The sequence below is a fragment of the Barbus barbus genome (genome assembly GCF_936440315.1).
Source record: "Barbus barbus genome assembly, chromosome: 25".
In the NCBI taxonomy this organism is placed as follows: domain Eukaryota; kingdom Metazoa; phylum Chordata; class Actinopteri; order Cypriniformes; family Cyprinidae; genus Barbus; species Barbus barbus.
In genome coordinates, this window is record NC_136753.1 from 348,087 (window position 1) to 371,438 (window position 23,352).

Here is a 23,352-nt window from a genome sequence, read left to right on the forward strand (position 1 = left end):
TTCTAGCAACCTGCAGTTACATCACAAAATTCGTTCGTCCCCTTTCATCGAACTGCAGAGACTTTATCGCAAACTTTTCCACCAGACCCTCCTCTCCATCCAATCACAGACGAGATCCTCTTGTTGACCCGAAAGAACCGCAACAATTGGTTGCATCCAAAACGTCCCACCTCTGTCCCCCGCGGGAAGAGCTTTTCTCGGAGCGCCCCGAGAGAGACACCAAACTGACGACGCGTCTAAGTTGGGTGATGGTCAGAGAAACGTACGGAACTATAGCAGATGCCTCCGTATTGAACAAGTGATATTTCACTCGATGAGGATCTGAGAGACAACCTCTTCAAATCATTGTGTGTTACGTGTCTTAAGTTCAGGAGATATAACAGTCACTCGTCAAAGACAGATCATTATAACCGACGTCCACAGCTGATCACCATGGAAAACGCCTCGGCTTTGAGCATGAACTCCAGCGTCCCCGGGTGGCAACGTTTACCGTGGTACCAGTTCGAGGCGTGTGCGGAGGCTCCTCACTGGTTTATATTATACTATGGAGTGAAAGTATTGAACCTGGTTGCAGGCGTTCCCCTGAACGCTCTCGTGTTGTGGCAGATTCTGAGGAAGAAGAGCGAAGGCTCGACGTCAGACGTCTTCATTTTTAACCTCTCCATCCTGGACGCCTATTTTGGCCTCATGACGCCGGTCGACCTTTCCAACCGGCTGTACTTCAATGATCCGTCTGTCTGGTACTCGGTGCGTTTTGCCTACGGACTCAAAGACGTGACTCCGTTGTTTCTCACCTGTATTTGTCTGGACAGGTATGTCGCTGTGGTCCATCCCATCCTCTTCACCGGGATCCGTGACACTCGCATCCGGATCGGCGTCTCGGTGCTGGTTTGGGGACTCATCCTGGCCTATTCTCTGACCAAATGCATCTTAGGCGTCATGAGCGTGAATGAAGTCTTCAGCGGAGTCATCCTCTCGGCCTTCTTCATCATGATGTTCTGCAACCTCTCCATCATCTGGGTCCTCAGGAAGAGCGTCGCAGGGAAAGAAGTCATGAACCCGGTGAAGAAGAGGGCCTTTAAAATGGTGATTATCATCCTTGCCATCATCGTGGGAAACTATCTGCCTCCCGTGGCTCTGATGCCGTTTGCTTCCACCTACTCTTTCAAGACGTTCCGCTGTAAGATCAGCCTCTGCGTCTTCTCCATCATGGACCTGAGCTGCACCATCGAGCCCCTGCTCTACATCTCCAAGATGGAGCTATCTGCGTTCTGTCAATGCCTGCAGAGTCCTTCCAAGAAACCCATCAACGTGAGCGTCTGAAGTGATTTGAGACTCTTGGACTGTCTGTGTCTTGGTCTAATCCAGGCATCTCCAGCCCTGCTCCTGGAGAGCTACTGTCCTGCAGACTCCAGTTCCAACACACCTGCCTGTAATTATCTAGTAACCCTTGATTAGCCAGGTTGGAGCTGAAATCTGCAGGAGCAGGGTTGAAGATCCAGTGGTTCCCAACCGGTGGTCCGTGACCCAAACATGGGCCTCAGGTCTGTTGTGATGGGGTACTGACAGCATGAAAAGCACTGTCAAATTATACAATAAAACTAACCATATTTAATCATTATGACAGCAAGAAAGGGAGGAGAAAACACTTCCCATGTTCTTGTTGATGTCAAAGATTGTGTGTACATCAAACTCTGCATTATTTTGGCACAAGTTTATCTGTTACTTCATCTTCAAACACCATGTATAAAACTATAAAAAAGTTAAAGAAACTACAGGCCAAACAACATTAAATTAGGGTGACCATACATTCTTTTTTCCACGGACATGTCCTCTTTTTGGACCTAAAAAATGCGATCTGTTGGGATTTCTAAATCACTCAAAAGGATTCGGCTTTTGTTTTCTACAGTCGCCATTCATTGTGTGCATTTTTGTATTTAAGCCCTGCACATGACTGTTTTCTTAAACCCGCTCCCAATTTCTGACCATCACCGCCTGCTCCCGCAAGCATTCTAATGCTGAATATAATTTTTAGACAATATAATATAATCAGGGAGCCGCCATCAATATGCGGAGTATTTAAATCACTTTGGATGCAGCTTGTGTTGGATGCAGGGTTGCCAAATCCGCATTTTGTCCACAGAATTGGGCTAATTTTAAACTGTTGCGTCCGGTTGATTTTCTCCCGTTCCCCCCCCCCCCCCCCCTCCAAGTCTGTATCCTGCCCCCACTGTCCTCTTATTTGAAAAGTAAAATATGGTCACCATGATTAAATACACACATAAACATCACTCTGGGTGAAGATGAAGATGGTTTGAGCTGAACACACTCTGTTTTGCATTGAATTACTCACTGCGGAGAACATGAAGCCACTTGGCAACCAAAACGGACCATTTAAGTCCATGTTCATAATTCTGTATCTCCCTGGGCCTGTTCAGGGTCTATGCGCTGTAACATGGATATATTTCAATGTTTGCTTTTCTTACTATTGTAAATCCCTGCATTGCACTGATGTAAAATCTTGACTCTGATTTGATCAAAACCAGTAGAAAAGCACTGATTTAACGAAGCGCTCGTCATCAACATGTTGACTTTATGAAACTGTGCCGGTTGTTGTGTTTTCTGTGTGTCGTGTTTCCCCAGACGTCTCCTGTTTGCCTGTTTCTCAGCTGCTCGTTTGACTCCTAACGACTCTGATTGATCGTCAGACTCTGGGAAGATCAGGCTACAGCGAACGGATCTGAACTTCACTTTCTTCTCCTCACTGTTGTGTTTGTGTCAGATAACCTGATTCTTTTACTTCTCACAGATTAGATACCAGCTTTCCAGATGCGTAATTAAGAACATTAATGAGTCACTAATAAAGGCGTTAATTAAAATGCCTGGGGATTAATTAAGATCGGACTGAGCTGACGCAGATGGTATGAGTGTAACTAGATAATGCTATGAGATTAATTAACATGAAAAACATTTACAGTAGATGCTCACATGAGCTTGTGTTGTCATTGATCTCAGAATACTAGAGATGATCACATTAGGACACGAAATATGAATATTAGCTAATGTGTGATATATAAAGGAACTCCATAATTAACATACATGTCTGTGTTCACCTGTTCTTCCCTTCTGATCTATCTCAGATGCATGTGTGTAAATACTGTGAAATATCAAAATAAGAAGACATTTATCTTCATTTGAACAGTGTAAACCGTGTAAAGCACAGCAACTTGACTAAACAAAAAGCACTATAAACAAGTATATGAGAAAATCATTAAAACATTCCCAAAACCCAGCAGCCTTACATTAAAAGAACTCAAAAGTATGTAAATGAGCCATCGATACTGCGTCAGAAACAAGAGCCGTTTCTCAGTATGCATTCTTGACTGTACTTGTGTTCTTGTGAAACGTGATCAGTCGTTAAGAGCCGTTCAGATCCCCAGATGTGTTCTTGCTCCGCCCCTTTTATCAAGGATGCATCAAGAGGCGACTTGTGTGAACTTGAGACAGCCAGGTATCCCAGAATGCATTTCACACAAACCAGCGAGCGTTAATGGCGGAGGAGAAAACCTGCGTCATTTTCAAAATACTACTGTTATCATGAAATGTAGTTTTAAGGGTATTTCAGTAGTTATTTAAAGTGGTCATATAATACGATTTCACCTTTTTAACTTTTGTTAGTGTGTAATGTAGCTGTGTGCATAAACAACATCGGCAAAGTTACGAAGCTCAAAGTTCAATGCAAAGGGAGAAATTGTCTTTTACAGAATTAGCATAGCATCGCTTACAGCGAACGGCTGGTAAGGCACTACAGCAAAATAATTCTGGGTTAATGACATCATAAACCCAGATAAACCCCACCCCCGGGACAGAAGGGGGCAAGGCCTTGCATCTCTCTCTCATTCAGATCATCAGCTCAGCTCCAACAATGAACGGTTCCATTTATACACTTATACACAGCTATGGGAAGTGTTATACATGGACGTGCATGCGGTCGCTGTACTGTATTAAAGCTTTAATCATGATAAAACCGTATATTAAAAGCTAAAATAAGCAGTAGCATAATAACAGTGTATGTAAAAGTTTGAGACAACAACAAACAAAAAACATAGGCCTACCATTAAAAGCTGTGTGATCCTCTTCACTAATATCCTCTGTGTCTCAATCAGACTCAAACTGATATGCATTATAGACGACGCCATTGTTTTCAATACAACCGGAGCACATGCCGAGGGGCGGGACGTTCAGACACTAGAGGCGGTTTAGCCAATCACAACACACTGGGCAGCTAACCAATCAGAGCCTATGGTGTATTTCTGAGGGAGGGGCTTCAATGATCAGCTGGTTTATCAGAGAAGGGACAGAGCGGTGTGGAATAAAGGTAAATTAGGGTAAACGTACCTAAATATTTTATTATCCTACTTGAGGTCTTAACCGATTGATATGTTTGTTTCTATAAAACCTCCTATAATTTCAAGTCAATCGGATCATTGCACGCTGAGATATGGCTCTCCATGTGTTCTCTCTGACCGGAGGCCATTTGGAAAGCGGTCTAAGATTTTTAAGATGTTTAAGCCTTTATTTTGGGTAAATTTCACTACTTATTGTAAAATTAAGAGATTAATGTTCAGACTTTTGCATATTATAACCTGGAACATGGATGTGTGAAATAATTCCATTAGATCCAAAAGATATTTTATCAGCAGCTGCTCCAGAACACCGTTATCTGACTAATATAATACTCCACAGACATTACTGGCTTCTACTTTTACATCCATAATATTATACATTAGCAGTTTATTGCTGGTGTGTGATTTGACAGTGCTGTTATTTTTAAAGATTTCATATTATTGTAAGATGATCTTAAAGGGTGCACTACTGTGAAAATCACAACTTCAGCGTGACATCAATAAGAAAAAGTATCATTTCATAGATATTTTGTATAACAGTTGTTCATTTTAAAATATTTATGAACTTAGTACATGACCTAGACTATGTGTTTAGCAAAATCCTGTCATTTTAATAAATATTACATGAAATGTATTAAAAATGGTTGCTGCTCCCATTAATCTCAGAGTGCTCTCTTTAAGCTGAGTAACGAGCATAAAACTGATGAAACGGTATAGAGGAGCGTAACGCAGGGTTAGTTGTAACACATGCTAGCATAACCAGATTTACAGTCTGGAGAAGCTGGAGAGAAAGATCAGACCCAGTCTGCAGATTCCAGCTGACAGAATCCATTAACCTTAACTTAAAGTGACAACCATCAGTTAATATTTCAAGTCTGTTTATCAATTATTTACATAGATCAGGGGTCTGCAACCTTCAACGTCAAAAGAGCCATTTTGGCCCTTTTCCCACTGAATAAAATTCACGTGGAGCCACAAAATATTTGATGCCCAAATAAAGATAACATGGCATAGCTAAAGTTTTATATTCAGTCGTTACAGGACAGGGGAGTAGCAATCATTTCAGAAGTGAGGGGGACAGAACTATCAAATGTAGTAATAATAATAATTGTTCCGGTGTAATAATGACGCAGCGCCTGAAGGTAGTCCCCAGCTAGGTATCTAGTTATGATATAGCTGGGGACTACTTTCAGACGCTGCGTAATATCACTGTTCCTGCTACACCACGGCAGCACATTTCCTTCATTATTACACCGGAACGAGAGTATAGTTGCTAGCCATATCAGCCTAGAAAATCACAACTTTTCATTTTCCGTCGGTCTTAGTGCACGATGTAACTACAGAAAACTCCAGCTTTAAATAGGAAAATTATCAAAACTCTTTAGTCATTTTTGAGCGAGATGCTAACGGTCTAATCTGATTCAATGATCTATGCTAAGCTACGCTAAAAGTGCTACCGCCAGACTCGGAGATCGGCTGAATGGATTCAGAAACGGTAAAACTCAACTGTTTAACTCTTGGGAGAGTTGTAGAATGAGCCTATATCCAAAAAAAGTGGAGTGTTCCTTTAAACTAGTGCGCATACGAGTTTCACTGCACGATTCAGTCTATTAAATTACATTTAGAATGATCACATAAACAAAATATATAGCCTATAATTACAGTATATCATTTCTTATAGCTAATATCACACGAAGAGTGCCAGTCTTTTCTCCAAAAGTCAGCATGATTACTAATGTGATTTAGATTTTATGCAACAGTTCAACAAACAAGAAGTTAATATTAAGAGACTTGTTTTAGACACCATACTTCCTGCTTTTGCTCTATTTCTCCAACAACATCAACAGCACTGTTTTTCATCTCTGAGCAACATGAGGGTGATTTGTTCCTGAATGAATCAACTGTTTAAATGAGTCGATTCAGTCACAATGACTCGCTGCTACCTGCTGGCGGTTTGAATTTCACATTTAAAGTATCTTCATTTTTTGAAATAATTTCAAACATCAGTTTTCAATGTTTTATGTTTCAAATATCAAACATTATTTATGCATCTGTAACTGCAGGTTAGCATTCTATGCCCCTCTGAGCTGCATTAAAGTGTGTGTAAATGCATCCAAATGCCACTTCAGATGCACTGCAAAGATACGTTTAGTTGATACTGATTTAATTTGCTTGGTAACAGCCCAAATAGCCATCTATCACACCTGATTCAACTCATCAGCTCATTAGTGGAGACTGCAAGACCTGTGTGTATCAGATATAGGCAGACATACAGAGTGTGCTGGGGTACTTCATGGAGAGGTTCGAGAACCACTGAACTAACTGAAACAGTACTGATCATAGGTTTGATGGATTCATGCTTAGATATTATAAAATCACTGTTAGAACATTTGAAATCACATTTAGTCAAAGTTTACCACTTTGTTCATACAGATATATCACTTTTTACAATTATGCCAGATTATGATTACAGTAAAACCTGAAAATGACATATAAACTCTTAAAAAGAGAACACTTGCAATAAGTATTGTCACTTATCATTTACTTCAAATATGCATCTCTGCAACAAAATGTGTGTAAATATGCTTATAGAGTATTAATATACTAGTTAAATCATTTAATGTCAGTGTGTGTGTGTGTGTGTGTGTGTGAGCCTCTTCTGCATTTGGGATGTTTAACTGTCAGCCATACATCCAGGTTGGCCAAGACCACCTTAACTGCTTGAACCCCAGTAATCGCTGCTTGCAGATATATTTTTGTCTTGTTTTCTGAAATAATTATTCAAGTTTTGTTAGTTTTTGCTTAAAACAATCAAAAATATCTGCCAATGGGGTAAGAAAAATAATCTTAATTCAAAGGCTAAAGAAGATAATTTTTACCCCATTGGCAGATATTTTTGATTGTTTTAAGCAAAAACTAACAAAACTTGGACATATCTTGAGTCATTTTACTTGTCAAGTAAACACATCTTAATTCCAGAATTTTTAGATATTTATACTAGAAAACAAGACAAAAATACCAAGGAAGAAAATAATTTTCTGCAGTGTGAGAGATTAGGTGCTGCCGTTCTCAGTGCTTTCAAATTAAACGTCCCATCTCGAACACATGGGCTGATGCCGATATTTGAAAAACCGGCCGATATATCGGCCTTGGCAATATATCGGTCAACCTACTAGTTATTTCTGCCATTACTATAAACAATGCTGATTAAATCGGCAGAAAGCAGTTAGCGCTAGGGTAGCAAAGGGGTGGAATATTTCCAGTAAATTTCCAGAAACCTTCCAAAAAATCCTGGGCCCTCATTTATCCACAGTGTGTAAGCACATGTGCTTGATGAGTGTGTACGCACAGTTTCACGGTGTGTGATCTACCAACTTGTACTTATATGTAGCAATGTGTGTAAATATAAGGACTAAAATACAGAACCTTTTCACTGTTGATAAATGAGGCCCCTGGAAAGTTTCTAAAATTACTGGAATGTTTCCAAAATTTACTGAAAATTACCACCTTTTTTGCAAACCTAGTTAGCGCTGTGTAACTCTAGCACAGATCTCGTGGAGACTCTGCCGGTTGGCCGGTGGACCGCTGACGGACGTCACGTAACCCGGATAGCAGTCAAAGAACTCCGGAGCCGGACAGCTGAGGCTCATCTCCGCTTCATCAGCCGAAGAGACGAGCGGAATCAGCTTAGCATGAGCGTAATCGATCTCAAAGCCCTCAAAAATAAGCCCCACCCCCCAGGCACCAAGCCCCGCCTCTAGAAGTCCGGACACCTTCCGGGAGGCCAGCGCCAGCTGCCGATAGTCGCCCTCCTCCAGCCGGAAGATGTCACTGGAGAGGGGCTTCCGCGGGACCAGAACAGTCAGTCCGGGTGTGTTAGGGAACGGCGTGAGGAAGGCCACATGCTCTTCATCCTCCCAAACTCTCCACTGCTTCTCTTCTCCGCGCACGATGCGTGGGAACAGCCCGGGGTCGGACGGATCGCCCAGGAAGGTGTAGTTGGGCGCCGCGTTTGGGTTTGGCAGCTGAGCCTGGATTCGGCTCCTGATGGCCTCCAGATCCACATCCGTCCAGCGCGGCCCGCTCTTGGAGCTGACGTATCCGGGATCGTACGCCTGGAAATCCTCCTGCGCAGCGAGGTGAGGCTTCCACTCCGACTGCAGGCCGTGGAGCGGCACCACATGGAGCTCGGCTCCGGCCTGTTTGTGCGGCGTATGGACCAGAGCGCAGCGCTGCACCGCCAGACTCTCACACAGCAGGTGTGCCACTGATCTCGCTCCCAGGAGCAGATGCAGAAATGCATCCTCAGGTAAGTGGAAGAGGCTGGCGGTGCTGCTGAAGCTCTTGTGGGTGACGACAGCGACCCCTGGAGTCCACGGGGAGGAGTGCAGATACGCCGACAGCTCCGGCGTCTCCCAGATCACAGTCCGGTCCGTGTGCCCAGACACCGATGACGACATTCTGTGAAAGGAAGGAGGAGGCAGCTATTAAATCTCTTAACGATCACTCGTCCCCTCCCAGGGACACTTAGTCTGCTCCACTGTCTTACAAATAAATCATGACATAATATATGTGACCCTGGAGCACAAAACCAGTCATAAGGCTCAATTTTGTGAAATTGAGTTTTATACATCATCTGAAGCTGAATAAATAATCTCTCCATTGATGTATGGTTTGTTATGATAGGACAATATTTGTCTGAGATGCAACTATTTGAAAATCTGGAATCTGAGGGAGCAAAAAAATCTAAATATTGAGAAAATCTCCTTTAAAGTTGTTCAAATGAAGTTCTTAGCAATGCATATTACTAATCAAAAATGAAGTTTTGATATATTTACAGTAGGAAATTTACTAAATATCTTGATGGAACATGATCTTAATATCCTAATGATTTGTGTTATAAAAGAGAAATGTATAATTTTGATCCATACAATGTATTGTTGGTTATTGCTACAGATATACCTGTGTTACTCATGACTGCTTTTGTGCTGCAGGGACACATATATTATTGGAAAGGTCTAAGAATAGATGTTTTAAAACTTGAAAAAATGATGTAGAAACATTAAAACACAGGCGACAGCATTCTGTGAATGAATGACAGGAGGAGGCGGATATTGAAGAAGATTCCATCATCTTCACTAACCATCTGTAAATATGATGGGTCTTATGAACCGGAAGTCTTGCCCATTTATATTTAAGGTGGATACTGTTGAAAATCTACAGGTTTATTGTATTTACACTTGAAATGTGATCTTTTGGCATCCACAGGATAAAGACAGTCCGACAGGTTTGGAACAACATCAAGGTGAGTAAATCATTGCAGAAAGATCACTTCTGCTCGAATTATGACTTTAATACACTAGCGTTCAAACATTTGGGGTCGGTAATGTTTTAATAGTCTTTTAAAAGCCTCTTCTGCTCACCAAAGCTGCATTTATCTGTTTTCTATGTGAATATATGTTAAACTTTGTTCTTTTGAACTTTCTATTCATCAAAGAATCCTGAAAAATCAAATGTATCCGTTTCCTCAAGCATTGCGTCATAATAGCATGATGTTCAGCACAAAGTTCCCATGCAGCAGAATGCTCTCAGTTACCTTCCTAAAACACCTCCGAGTATGAGAGAACACAGAACCCGCCGCGGACTGATTCTCATTACACCTGCAGCTGCTTCAGAGAAATATAATATAACATCATCAAACAGCTGTTCAGATATGAAAGTCCAGAGACCCTTCCTCTCTTAAACATTAAATCTGTTCTGCTTCTGTGAATAGTTCTGTATTCTGTTGTTTTAACAGCAGACTGTGTTGACAGTAAAACAATAATAAAACAATTTAATCCAGTCATTGATCTTGTGTTCAAACGCATCTGTTCACACTCATGCAGTGATTATGTGTGAGTTATGGTTATTGTTAGTGATGGAGTCCAGCAGTGAAGCATCACTCTCAGACTCAGTCTTCTGCTCAAATGAGCTTTATTGGGTTACTAAAGTTTCAATCACACTCTCAGAGCACTTACTAATTAGCTTCATATAAATCAGTAATTCTTAAAGTGTGGTCCGCCATCGCCCCCTAGTGGTCCGCGAAAAGATGACCTAAACTAGACAAGTGTTTATAAAATCGTCACTTATTTAAGTAGATTTTTAATGCACTTGCGGAACTGTGATAACAGTTCTTGCCCTTCTGTTTAACCCTTTAGCTCGCGCGACCACACCGGTGTGATTAGGACGTTCAGTGCGTCACGTCATCAGCTGCTGAATTCAAATCTGCTCTCGCGAGTTGGCTGCTGGCGCGGAGCCAGATCGGACGCGCTGACTTCTCATATTATCACAAATATTCAGTGTTTTCAACCATATAATGCTTATTTTAGGTTTCAGACATTTAAATACACTTAAGTGCTAGCAAAACCATACATTTAAAGCGCTGATGTCTATGGAAGCAACAATAATGGTCCTTACAAATATAATCTGAAGTATGAGACTGAAACTCTCCTCTGTGGAGCCAGACATTCAGAAACTGTGATAAGCAGCACCACTCGTCTCATTAACAGTCACGTTAAGCTTTAGATGGAAATCTCAAAATATAAAATCCACAGATCTATTAGTTTTGTAATGTACTAGTTTTTGTTTCATGTGTAAAATCCGAGAAATTTCAGTGATATTGGACATTAAGGGGAACATTTTTTTCAGCATTTTATTGTTACCATAGTTACAACCATAACTTCCTATACCCTCCACCTCGGTTTTAAACTAATGGCTCTTTGGAATGACATTAAGGGATCTAGGCTGTTACAGCATGTTTAATTGCAGTTTTATTTCTTCACATGTGCAGTTTGTTGTTCATATTAAGCGGCAGCTCATTTCACATTTACTTTTTGAAATGAAAGAAAATTCATATAATAATTTCTGATCATATCATTGCATTTGTGTTTGAATAATTAGTTTTTGACTTAACAGTTGCATATTAAACATAAATTTAGCTGATCCTTCCTATTTTGTTGTTTTTTGGGGGTGTGTTAGAGTGGGATTCTGTTAGGTGGTCCTCAGGAAAAATTGAAGATAAAGTGGTCCTTGGGCTGAAAAAGTTTGAGAAACACTGATATAAATAAATAAAAATGTGCAGAACAACATACATACATGGCTTCATATAGAGAGGAAGTCAACTTGTTTTAAAATGTGTGTAATGTCACTTTAACAAACTAATTTTAGCTTCAGGTTGACATGTGAAATAAGTGTTATTTTCTGTCTCAGATGAAGCCTGAGCTGATCAGCGACAGATAATCTATGAACATGATACACACACACACACACTCTCTCTCTCTCTCACACACACTCTCTCTCTCTCTCACACACACACACTCTCTCTCTCACACACACACACTCTCTCTCTCTCTCACACACACTCTCTCTCTCTCTCTCACACACACACACTCTCTCTCTCACACACACACACTCTCTCTCTTACACACACACACTCTCTCTCTCACACACACTCTCTCTCTCTCTCACACACACTCTCTCTCTCTCTCACACACACACACTCTCTCTCTCTCTCACACACACTCTCTCTCTCTCTCTCACACACACACACTCTCTCTCTCACACACACACACTCTCTCTCTTACACACACACACTCTCTCTCTCACACACACTCTCTCTCTCTCTCACACACACTCTCTCTCTCTCACACACTCTCTCTCTCTCTCTCACACACACTCTCTCTCACACACACACTCTCTCTCTCTCTCTCACACACACTCTCTCTCTCACACAGTTCAATTCAAATGCACTTTATTGGCATGACTTGCAAAATATTGCCAAAGCATTGACATATAATACATAAACAAAACAAGAATAGATCTATAAATCAGTAATTAATTTGCATGTATACATTTTTTTTATAAACAAGAAATAAGTAGTTAAGATATTGTCTTTACTAAAATATATCTTCCTTTAGTTTAGTGTACAGCTGGACTCTCTTAGTTTGAGATACATATCTTGCTGCTGTTGCAATCATGCTGGACATAGGTAAAGTCTTTTGTAAATCTCCTACCGTAAATATATCAAAACTTCATTTTTGATTAGTAATATGCATTGCTAAGAACTTCATTTGAACAACTTTAAAGGAGATTTTCTCAATATTTAGATTTTTTTGCTCCCTCAGATTCCAGATTTTCTAATAGTTGTATCTCAGACAAATATTGTCCTATCATAACAAACCATACATCAATGGAAAGATTATTTATTCAGCTTTCAGATGATGTATAAATCTCAATTTTGACAAATTGACACTTATGACTAGTTTTGTGCTTCAGGGTCACATATATTTTTTTACTTTAATCCCGAGGTGTGCTGGGTAATACAAAAGGGGAGGAGTAGTTGTCAAATTAGTTTTTTTCCTTTATTACAACATTATTTGTGTACTCCAAAAACAAAAAAAGAAACCAGTCCACAGGAGTGAATGAGTTTGAAGGCATCTTTAATAGAAAACAGCAAAGAGATTTTACAGCCAACACACTACACCATGACAGATCTAGCATGTTTAGCCAGTTTAAATAGCACATGTGAAGCCTATTTACAAGCTCTACAGCAACAGATTCAGTGTAACAACTCTGACTGATGAGCCCCTTACTGGACGATAAACGACTCGAGTGAATGAGAGAGAATGAATGAGTTTAGTGCAGACCATCTCCAGCGGATCAGAAACATCAGGGGAAGCATCTAACCCTAACCAGAGCTGACAGCATCCTGGGCTTTGCTCCTGCGGTTCTTCGCAGACCGAACCTCCTCCATGAGATCTTTCAGGTAGCGGATCTCTCGGCTGATAGCCTCGGCTTTCTCCTGGAGCTCCTGGTTTCTCTTCTCCAGCTCAGTGCACTCAGAGTTCAGCGTCTCCTGCTCGGAGCGTTTCTTCTGCCGGTAGCGCGTCGCTGCAGTTTTGTTCTGCTCCATCTTCTTCTGTTTCTTCTCCACCACTTTAGGAGCGCCAGGCGCGGCTTTCACGGCATCCGGGTCGGGTCTGGAGTAGGGTTTGTTTCTGGAGGAGCCTGTGGGCTTCGGCAAGGGTTCGGGATCAGAGACGGAGATCCCGCTGTCGCTGTCTGACAGATCGCCGCCGCTCATCTCCTCTTTGGGAGCCAGCAGCAGCAAGATGTGGGATGGAGTCAGCATGATTTCGGCAGTCTGGATCACAGACACCTCGCTGCCCAGCTCCAGCATGTAGCTGGGATCCGGAGACAGAGGCTCAGGCTTGACCTCTACAGGCTCCTGAAGGTCGAGGGTCAGCGGAGGCAGAGCCAGGCCCAGGTCTGACGAGTCGAACGGGAGCGAATCCAGGTCGAGATCCATGTCGGTGTCCAGGCAGGCCAGCAGCTCTTCTGGAGAACTGGGAGGCTCGTCTGAATCACATGATCCGATGAGAGAATCCAGGTCGAAGTCATTCAGGTCTAACTTGTCCGTCATCCAATCCATGCCAGAAAACGCATCACCTGCTGGAGGAAAAACAGAGAATTTTAGTAAACTTTGAAATGCATATTTGGTTTAAAAATCTAGGTATAGAAAGTGTAGCAGAGAGAAAGTCCCTTAAACACTGCTGCTCAACCAACGACACACTTCTGTGTGCGGCACGAACCTCAGATCAGTTTACCATTAATTACCTGGAACGAGCTACAGTGTTCACCTACAAAGAGTACTAGTGGTCTCCGAAAGCCACTGTGCACCACAACACACTCGAGTTATTTAGCATCACTGGATACTATTTGTAGCTGTAAACAAATATTTGGGATTAATTTTATTTATAGTTTGTTTTCATAATTTTTAAGTAGTTAGTAATTTAGTTTCTCTCAAAGTAGTACATTAATTTTTTCAGATCTAGTCTTAGTTTAGTAAAATAAATTTAAGGTTTTATAAAATATTTTATTTCAAGTAACGAAAATGTTTATGGTTTTAAATGTTATTTTTATTATCAGTTACTATAATAATTTTGGTTCTATTCAATGTTCACCTACAAAATACAAGTCAATCTAAGTGTTACAGTGCATTTGGTTGGCCATTATTATTATTTTTGTATGAGTGTGATGCATTGGGTTTCCAGAGCAAACGTGCAGCGGCTCAGTGTGTGAAGCATCACCTTTGCTCTGCTCGGGCTCCGCTTGCGCAGTGAGCAGATCAGACGCAGACGGCCAGGAGAGCGACAGCAGCTCTGACTGACACCCTACAGAAGCGGGACGAGAGGGAGAGAGGGGAGAGAGAGAGGAAGATTCAGTGTAGGAGGAGGAGAGGGGCGACGACGACCCCTTTGACAGAGCGCTCTCCTCATCTTCATCCAGAAGGGGCCCGAAGGGGTCAGCCATCAGAGACGAGGGCCCCAGGAACAGGGCCCCCACGTCCTCCAGACTCATCGGAGACACCACGGCCATGGCAGACGGTCAGAGGCGAAGCGGAGCGGGACGGGGGTTCTGGAGAGCTGGTGAACGGTGTGGATATGCTGTCTACAGCAGCAGAGCTGTGGGTGGATGCCACAAGGGACCTGAAAGAAACGAGACGAGGTTACAGAAACTGAACCAGACTTCTGACTGAGCAACAAAACTGGAAATTAGACGTTTCAAGTGACTTCATGTTTTATATCGAAAACTAACTGGGGCTGGAAATTCTAAGATTCTGATTCATAAACAAATCTAATAATATTATGATTTTTTTTAAAATTCATTTTAAAAATGTTCATTCAGAGGGTTTGTTTAGTCAGACACCCCTATGCAAATACTATTACGAAACCCACACTTTTTTTTTTTTTTTTTAGAACAAAGAGGAACCAGTTCTCGAAACCCAACCCTTGCTGGAGGTAAGGTTTAACAGAACAAAGCTGTATTTAATTCACTTCCTTGCACTGGATAACCAGTTGTGATTACCAGCACCGTAAACCAGTTGATCCAGTCTCTAAACACCTAAAGGCGTTCCAGGTAAACCGGTCCACCATCTGGAGGAACTCGAGCTGCCCACACACACATTCACCTCCTCATCACTAATATTAACCAACCCTAAACACCTCCTCCTAGCAACTATTATTAACTCATCTAGTAAGTTAGTTCCCCTCTAGGCAGGAATTTCTCCGCCCTTCCCGATAACACTTCCTAATATGGTCATGAGTACGGGAAGCCCCGCCCCCTGGCTCCTGCTCGAGGTGAAGGTGTCCCTGACGCCCTCGCGCCATTTCCAGCGCCACGGTCACGCGGAGGGAGCGCGCGCGCCATTTTGAGGCGCCACGTTGCGCTTCGCGACAAACCCCGGCTGTTTATTTTATGGATTAGCGCGTATTAGTCTGTCAAATAACGACGGAACAATCCAAACAAACGGAGATCGTTCGAAAACACTTTACACAGCGACACTGTGAAAATGCTAAACGCCAAACTAGACTAGTTATAACTGTTACTAACAAATACAACCGCTTTCAAAAACGTATTATACACTAAATCAAATACTGAGAAATACTTACGCCATTTTGCCAAATAGAGCCAGTGCACTGGAGCGCTGCACTGCCGGATTCACCGCTGCGATGATGACCGCCGCGAGCCGCTACACAGCCATGATTCCCGCGGGAGAGCAGCGTGAGGAGACACCGGAGCGCGGGAGAGAAAACGGGGACGCGGCCGCGCTTCCGCTTATATACGCGCGCATCACACCCAGACAGTGCGCTTCCGCCGTCTGCGCGTATCACTCCGCCGATGCCAGTTTATGCAAAGTTAAAGTAGTTCCAACTCTTACGATATGATTATTCATGGAGAATGGAGACAGAATGCAGTGTTAAATACACATGAAATACTCTAAATATGGTAGTAATTCAGGAAAATATGTTTATTATTATTATTTTGACACTTTAGCAAAGGTACAACACAAGACTGCGTGAGAGTAAAACAGAGAAACTGAGTCTGATCTCTACAGAACAACTCTTTCGTTTTTCCTGCTTGTATGATCTGATTATTAATTATGGAATAGAGAAAAAATGGCTACACATGAAGTGCTCAAAATATTCTAGTGAGTCAGTCAAGCAAGCAATTCAATCTCAGGAACATCTTTTTATTATTTTGACATATGCAAAGGTTCCCAGAATACACGTCTACACGGCCCTCCAGCGACAACAAGCGAAGCAAAGAATCGTTTCGTTCAGCATTATTTTAACTCCATTCCTGAGCTCATATCCCTTCTGAGAGCAGTTCCTCTCTCATGTCCATCAGTTCTGTCCGGCCGGCCTCGATCTGTCCTGCCACCTCGCGGATCTGCTGGGCAAACCTGGTCTTTGACTCTTTCTTGAGATTCTGTGAATCTTCTTCGGTGAAGAAAAGATCCATGCCGCAGGCAAAGCCCTCAATCACGCCCGAGGATCTGCTGATCACGCTCAGCACCGTCGATGTTCCGTCTACTATCTTGACCAGCCGTGCAATCTTTGCAGATTTCACATTCACACGCTCCAGCGTCAGCAGGTCATATTCTCGGAGTTTCCCCATCTCTGTGTTAATGTTGTTTAAGTAACCTTCAATGTCCTTCATCTCACTTTGGTAGTCCTTCAAGATCGTTTCCACCTTCTTCCTGACCTGGTTTTTCTTGACTTTGTTGGTGATGGCGGCCGAGGCCCCGGTGACCCCTCCAGCGGCCGCGACCCCGACCCCGAGCACCGTGATGGCCAGAGACGCTCCCAGGGTCACGGGGGACAGGAGGATCCCGGCCACGGCCGCCGCGCCGCCCACCGCTCCCGTGGCTCCTCCGGTGATGCCGGCGATCTTCACTCCTTTGTGTGTCTTATCTACGACACCAGCCACTTCCTGCAGCTCAGCATGCTGTCTTTCTAGAGCACTCGCACAACTTGGCAGATGAGAAACAAACAACTGAAGAGCATTTGTGAAGCTTTCACTTGTGTGCATGAAGGACCTGCGGCGACAAAAGACAGATGAGTGTTGCAGCAGAAATGAAGCATGCTCTAGTCCTACTGTGACATGAAGAAACAGAACAAACTGAGACTAAATCCAGAAGAACTGTGTCTCCGCTTCAAGAAACCTCCTGCAAAGCTACAGAGCTGTTAACAGTTTTAGACACTTGTGTAAAAATGCTGTAAAATGAGGATGCTGTCAAAAATAATGTCATAAATACATTTTCTTGATCAATTAACTAATATTAACTAAATGAAATCAACATTTGGTGTGAGCATGCTTTGTGTTTAAAGCAGCCTTTGCCCTCGGTGCTCTTGAATAAATCTGTTTTTGGAGACTCCAGTGTCCTTTTGAAAAGACATCTAAATTTATCTTGAAATTAGCTTGGCAGAAAACACAGTTTTGTGAGAATCACCCTTCAATCTTTTGTTTTACTTTGCTGAATATAGTAAATAATGACAAAATTAATGTTTTAATTAATAAATGGTACATGCTTAATTTCATGATAACGGTGCAATTACTCACGATTAATCACACAAAAAGGGTGTGAATAATCCAATTTAAATGTTTAATTGCCTGACACCCAAACACACACATACAGTATATATATATATATATAGAGAGAGAGAGAGAGAGAGAGGATATACAGATGAAGAATGTGTATATGTATTTATATCTCTGGCTTCACTTTACCTGAAGTCCGAATCTGAAATCACTGTAGATTCTCCTGAAGTAAATAAAAACAATTTTCTGTTTCAATGTCTTAGTAGCAGAAAGTGTGGAAATTAAAAAAAAATGATGCCCACTTTTCAAGTTACAGGAAGAAAGAGAAAATAATTCAGCCTTAATTATTATTCCAACGTCTATTGGAAAATAAAGCTGGTAGAAGGTTAAAAATGGCTGATTACAAGTTAAAATGTTGCATTGAATATTCTGTGTAATTTGCCTCTTACTCGAAACATTTCCCTTCTGAAAGCATTTCTTGTCCTGATGGAAAGAGAGCAAAGCTTCAGTCTTTATTATTCAGATATATTGACACTTCAGTCACACTTAAAAATACAAAATATCAAATCGAATGTCATTTATTATAAAAAAGAAAATGAAGGCAGAGGTGCTGAGTGAGTGGATGATGTTGCTGCACTCTAAAAAACATCTGTTGGGTCAAATGATCTGATGAACTTGATCTGTGACTGAAGTGAACAAATATATGTTTTACTGTCTTTTGTAAAGGTTTCTCAGAATGTTAGAATCATAAGAACATGTTTCAGGAAGGAGAATGACACACAGACACAGTTCATACCTGCAGCTTGTTGTTCTGAAACTGTCTAGCCAAACAATCCTGCAGAGCTGCTATGACTATCATATTCTTCTGCTTTGTGAGACAGAAACACACAATGCTGGGATGAAAAGTCAAAATATCAGTATTTATTTATGAATAGGCATTATGGGTTGTATGCTTTAGATCATGTTTGTATGAGAATGCTCCTGTCGATGTACCTCGGAGCAGCGTGAAATGAGCTCACGAGGTTTTCCAGGTTTAGTGCTCGATTGTGGAATCAGAGGAACATGTTTCTCATTCAGATTCTCTGTCTTCAATGACATGCAGAAAAACACACAAGAACACTTTTGAAAACATCAGAACCTTTCATTAATGATGCACAAGAAGCTCAACTATTATGGAAGTGATGTTTTCTTTCATGTCTGAGGTGCTTTACCTCGGTCTCTGGCTGTTCCCCACCGGAGCAGTCTAGTCCGGTCTGATACGGTCCAGGATCCTGCAGGGGGCGCTCTCCTCTCTCAGTAACCTCATTCATCCCCACCAACTGCAACCAGAACCATCAACATCTTCACGAGGCAATCATTCAGAGCAGAGTAAGAGCAGTTTGACCGGTTCCACTGCTCTTTCAGCAGAAGGTCTTTCACTTTCACAATCTTTAACTGCATCATCACGGTCTGTATGACCTGAACATTCGTAAATATGCTGATAATCAATGAAGATGATCAATGTTCTCACCTTACGGGCCCCTGGAGCCGATCGAGGAGCAGGTTTAGGAGCAGATCTCTGAAGAACAGAATGGAAATCGTTCAGAACGACAGGATCCAAACCGCTGGAGGAACCTGATCTTCTGGGCTTCGGTCTGAGCTCAATGAACTAAAGCCCATCAGAACAAAACTCCAGCGATAAAAGCAGTTCATTTGGGTTTCATTCTTCTCTTTTAGTTTTTAACTAGTAGTTCATTGAAAATATGACATTACGAAATTGGTTCTCATGATAATACTGTAATAAACATATAACAAGACATTCAAATATGATCATCACAGATCCGTCATATGAATTATCATTGCCAGTGGAAACACATGGAATTAAACAGTTCTTTATGAGTGAAATGACTTACTTTATCCATCTTCTGCAGATGTTCAGTGCTGACGGCCGCAGTGTGTGAGACAGATCCGCTCGAAGGAATGTTCAAACACTTTCACTTACAACACAATCAAGCATTTACAAATGCCATGTGTCAGTTTAGTTTTCACTTCATAGTTTAAATGCCTATATATAAGAGATTCTTTGATTAAACTTGAAGAACCAGTAAGGACTGGTTTAGTGGCATGAGAATTAAAGATTTTATTTAAGATCACAGGTGTATCTGCAAGCATCTTTATGTTTGTGTACTACAAGATGGAAAAATATCCTTAAAATAAACACATTTGATATTCACACTCTTAAAAACATTTATATTTTATAAACATCTATTCATCAAAGAAACCTGAAAGTATTCTACTGCTGTTTTCAACATAATAATTATAAATGTTTTTTGAGCAGCAAATCAGAATGATTTCTGAAGGATCGTGTGACTGGAGTAATGATGCTAATAATTCAGCTTTGAAATCACAGGAATAAATTACATTTTAAAATATATTCAAATAGAAAACGGTCATTTTAAACAGTAAAAATATTACACAGTATTTCTGCTTTTGCATCAAATAAAAGCCGGCTTGGTGAGCAGAAGAGACTTCTTTAAGAAACATTAAAAATCTTCCTGTTCAGATACTTTTGACTGTTAGTCTATAGTTCACCCAAAGATGTCAATGTTTCAAACATGTGTTCTTTCAGCGGTTGAATAAATAAATAAGTTATTTTGAATAATGCGTGTAGCTATTTACTTCCATAGTATTTTTCTGCATACTACAGAAATCAATGGGTACCGTCAACATTCTTCATTATATCTTCTTTTGGGTTCATCAGAAGAAACTCAGTTTTCAGTTTTGGGTATATTATTGCTTTAATTCAACACATGTTAATAAAACAGACTGCTTTAATGGATGGGTTCAGTCTCTGTACTCTGTAACTCTCAGTTATACAGCTGCAGTATTACACAGGTCTCTGCTTTCATTTCCATTTATTCATTCCTTATTTCTCAAAATACACATTCAAAACTGTCTAAACAGAAGTTCAACATCAGCGTATCTGCAGTCCAGCTTCAGTCCGAGATGATTCCAGACAGAAGTGTTATCGTCCCACGGCATATATCAGCGATTTGAGAAATATTCCTTCTGGAACTTCTGGAAGTCCTTCTCAGTGAAGACGGATTTCTCCTCTGGTTTGGAGACGGGCGGATCGGGCCGATGACAGGCGCGGCGACCCGAATGCTGCTGGACGATCTAAAGAAACACACGATAGATCATTACACACCATCACTGACAGAATCTGTGTGTGACCTGATGAAGCTGGAGGAGATTCAGACCGCTCTCGTGTCTCTGCTCTGGGTTTTACTCCCAGCGCCCAGGAAATACTGCAGATTTGACTTCAGCTGACTCTTCTTCTGCTTCTTTCTGTATTCATCTGAGGAAAACAGAGACACTCATCAGCTGGGAACAGAGCAAGTCATATTAATGTTAGTCTGCTCAACCTGAACCTGGAGTTTTGAGCAGGCTTACAGAGGTTTGATTGGATTTAGGGGTCTTTGGGCAGGTTTTAAGTAGGTTTGAGACCGTCTGAGCAGGTTCGAGAGGTTTTGAGCAGGTTTGATGGTGTTTCAGCAGGCTTTAAGTACGTTTGAGATTGTCTGTGCAGGTTTGAGGAGGTCAGACTCACCCAGAGCAGACCGGATGTGTTTGTCTTTGACCGTGTTTTTGCTCCGCGCCGATCTTCCGGGTCGCTGCAGCTGCTGGATCCGTCTCTGAACGCCCTGCTTCTCGCTGCTGATCTGCTCCATCAGCGCAGACTTACGAGAGATGCTCTTCTTCTGCTTACGCTTCACTCCATCTGCAAGGAGACGTATATAACCACGCTTTTTATAAATACCACTTTGCCTAGTGACTGGGAGAATGAACCTATTCGAAGCTTTGAATCAATTGCAGTTTCGAAGCGCTCGATACATCCCTAGTGACACCTGCTGGTCAAAAGTGTGTAAATGCAACAAAAGCATGCTTAAAAACAGCTCTTCAAACCCATTGCAAATGTTTTATTAAAAGTATAATACATTAAATGCTATAAAAACAATAAAATACCATTAAATATGAGGTGTCTGTATAATATGTGGTTTTTAAATGATTTTATATGAATTTGCAGGGCTTGTTTTAAAGGCAGCTTGTAAACAGAGGCCATAAGACACTATTAACTACTACTCATCCTTTTAATTACACAAGTGTCTCGTGACTGTGGCAGTTTGATACGCGCTCTGAACCACTGGGACCCTGGAGCACTAAACCAGTCAGAAGGGCCAATCCTGTGAAACTGAGATGTATACATCATCTGAAAGATGAATAAATAATCTCTCCATTGATGTATGGTTTGTTATGATAGGACAATATTTGTCTGAGATACAACTATTAGAAAATCTGGAATCTGAGGGAGCAAAAAAATCTAAATATTGAGAAAATCTCCTTTAAAGTTGTTCAAATGAAGTTCTTAGCAATGCATATAATTCACATGTTTTGTGCTCCAGAGACACATATAATTATATAATTCACATGTTTTGTGCTCCAGAGACACATATAATCATATAATTCACATGTTTTGTGCTCCAGAGACACATATAATCATATAATTCACATGTTTTGTGCTCCAGAGACACATATAATCATATAATTCACATGTTTTGTGCTCCAGAGACACATATAATCATATAATTCACATGTTTTGTGCTCCAGAGACACATATAATCATATAATTCACATGTTTTGTGCTCCAGAGACACATATAATCATATAATTCACATGTTTTGTGCTCCAGAGACACATATAATCATATAATTCACATGTTTTGTGCTCCAGAGACACATATAATCATATAATTCACATGTTTTGTGCTCCAGAGACACATATAATCATATAATTCACATGTTTTGTGCTCCAGAGACACATATAATCATATAATTCACATGTTTTGTGCTCCAGAGACACATATAATCATATAATTCACATGTTTTGTGCTCCAGGGACACATATAATCATATAATTCACATGTTTTGTGCTCCAGAGACACATATAATCATATAATTCACATGTTTTGTGCTCCAGAGACACATATAATCATATAATTCACATGTTTTGTGCTCCAGGGACACATATAATCATATAATTCACATGTTTTGTGCTCCAGAGACACATATAATCATATAATTCACATGTTTTGTGCTCCAGAGACACATATAATCATATAATTCACATGTTTTGTGCTCCAGAGACACATATAATCATATAATTCACATGTTTTGTGCTCCAGAGACACATATAATCATATAATTCACATGTTTTGTGCTCCAGAGACACATATAATCATATAATTCACATGTTTTGTGCTCCAGAGACACATATAATCATATAATTCACATGTTTTGTGCTCCAGAGACACATATAATCATATAATTCACATGTTTTGTGCTCCAGAGACACATATAATCATATAATTCACATGTTTTGTGCTCCAGAGACACATATAATCATATAATTCACATGTTTTGTGCTCCAGAGACACATATAATCATATAATTCACATGTTTTGTGCTCCAGGGACACATATAATCAT

The 23,352-nt window shown here is 41.1% G+C and overlaps 5 protein-coding genes across 8 annotated transcripts in view; 1 reads left to right on the top strand and 4 right to left on the bottom strand.

Annotated features, from left to right (window-relative positions):
* Positions 1-432: 432 nt before the first annotated feature.
* LOC306844868 (G-protein coupled receptor 35-like) lies at positions 433-1,323 on the top strand (the record flags this gene model as incomplete). The annotated part of the gene is made up of 1 exon (XM_079377288.1): positions 433-1,323. The coding sequence occupies one exon, from the start codon at positions 433-435 to the stop codon at positions 1,321-1,323; it is 891 nt and encodes a 296-aa protein (XP_079233414.1).
* A 5,080-nt stretch (positions 1,324-6,403) lies between these two features.
* Positions 6,404-10,101, bottom strand: LOC306844829 (uncharacterized protein). Its single transcript, XM_079377227.1, has 2 exons — positions 10,003-10,101; positions 6,404-8,867 (listed from the first exon to the last, which is right to left on the bottom strand). Exons 1-2 carry the CDS (start codon positions 10,059-10,061, stop codon positions 7,931-7,933), a joined length of 996 nt encoding a protein of 331 aa, XP_079233353.1. The 5' UTR covers positions 10,062-10,101; the 3' UTR covers positions 6,404-7,930.
* Positions 10,102-12,862: 2,761 nt separating this feature from the next.
* Positions 12,863-16,091, bottom strand: LOC306844853 (cyclic AMP-dependent transcription factor ATF-4-like). Of its 2 annotated transcripts, none has more exons than XM_079377267.1 (3): positions 15,896-16,091; positions 14,534-14,932; positions 12,863-13,895 (listed from the first exon to the last, which is right to left on the bottom strand). In XM_079377267.1, exons 2-3 carry the CDS (start codon positions 14,820-14,822, stop codon positions 13,132-13,134), a joined length of 1,053 nt encoding a protein of 350 aa, XP_079233393.1. In that variant the 5' UTR covers positions 14,823-14,932; positions 15,896-16,091; the 3' UTR covers positions 12,863-13,131. The 2 variants fall into 2 exon arrangements, with proteins under 2 accessions (XP_079233393.1, XP_079233394.1); XM_079377268.1 differs by having other exon boundaries at positions 12,863-13,892; positions 15,896-16,080.
* Positions 16,092-16,231: 140 nt separating this feature from the next.
* On the bottom strand, positions 16,232-19,852 carry LOC306844546 (apolipoprotein L6-like). 3 transcript variants are annotated; one of them, XM_079376767.1, is made up of 8 exons: positions 19,721-19,852; positions 19,339-19,386; positions 19,040-19,147; positions 18,822-18,914; positions 18,625-18,693; positions 18,278-18,311; positions 18,018-18,051; positions 16,232-17,325 (listed from the first exon to the last, which is right to left on the bottom strand). In XM_079376767.1, exons 1-8 carry the CDS (start codon positions 19,727-19,729, stop codon positions 16,593-16,595), a joined length of 1,128 nt encoding a protein of 375 aa, XP_079232893.1. In that variant the 5' UTR covers positions 19,730-19,852; the 3' UTR covers positions 16,232-16,592. The 3 variants fall into 3 exon arrangements, with proteins under 3 accessions (XP_079232893.1, XP_079232892.1, XP_079232891.1); XM_079376766.1 differs by having other exon boundaries at positions 18,625-18,696; positions 19,721-19,842; XM_079376765.1 differs by having other exon boundaries at positions 18,625-18,696; positions 19,339-19,476; positions 19,721-19,783.
* A 738-nt stretch (positions 19,853-20,590) lies between these two features.
* LOC306844902 (active regulator of SIRT1-like) overlaps positions 20,591-23,352 on the bottom strand; it is a 3,173-nt gene continuing 411 nt past the window's right edge. The window contains exons 2-4 of the mRNA XM_079377330.1: positions 21,418-21,588; positions 21,068-21,165; positions 20,591-20,984 (exon numbers count right to left, since the gene is read on the bottom strand). Of these exons, the coding sequence (XP_079233456.1) occupies positions 20,853-20,984; positions 21,068-21,165; positions 21,418-21,588 (401 nt within the window). The 3' untranslated portion in view covers positions 20,591-20,852. The remainder of the gene's footprint in view (positions 20,985-21,067; positions 21,166-21,417; positions 21,589-23,352) is intronic.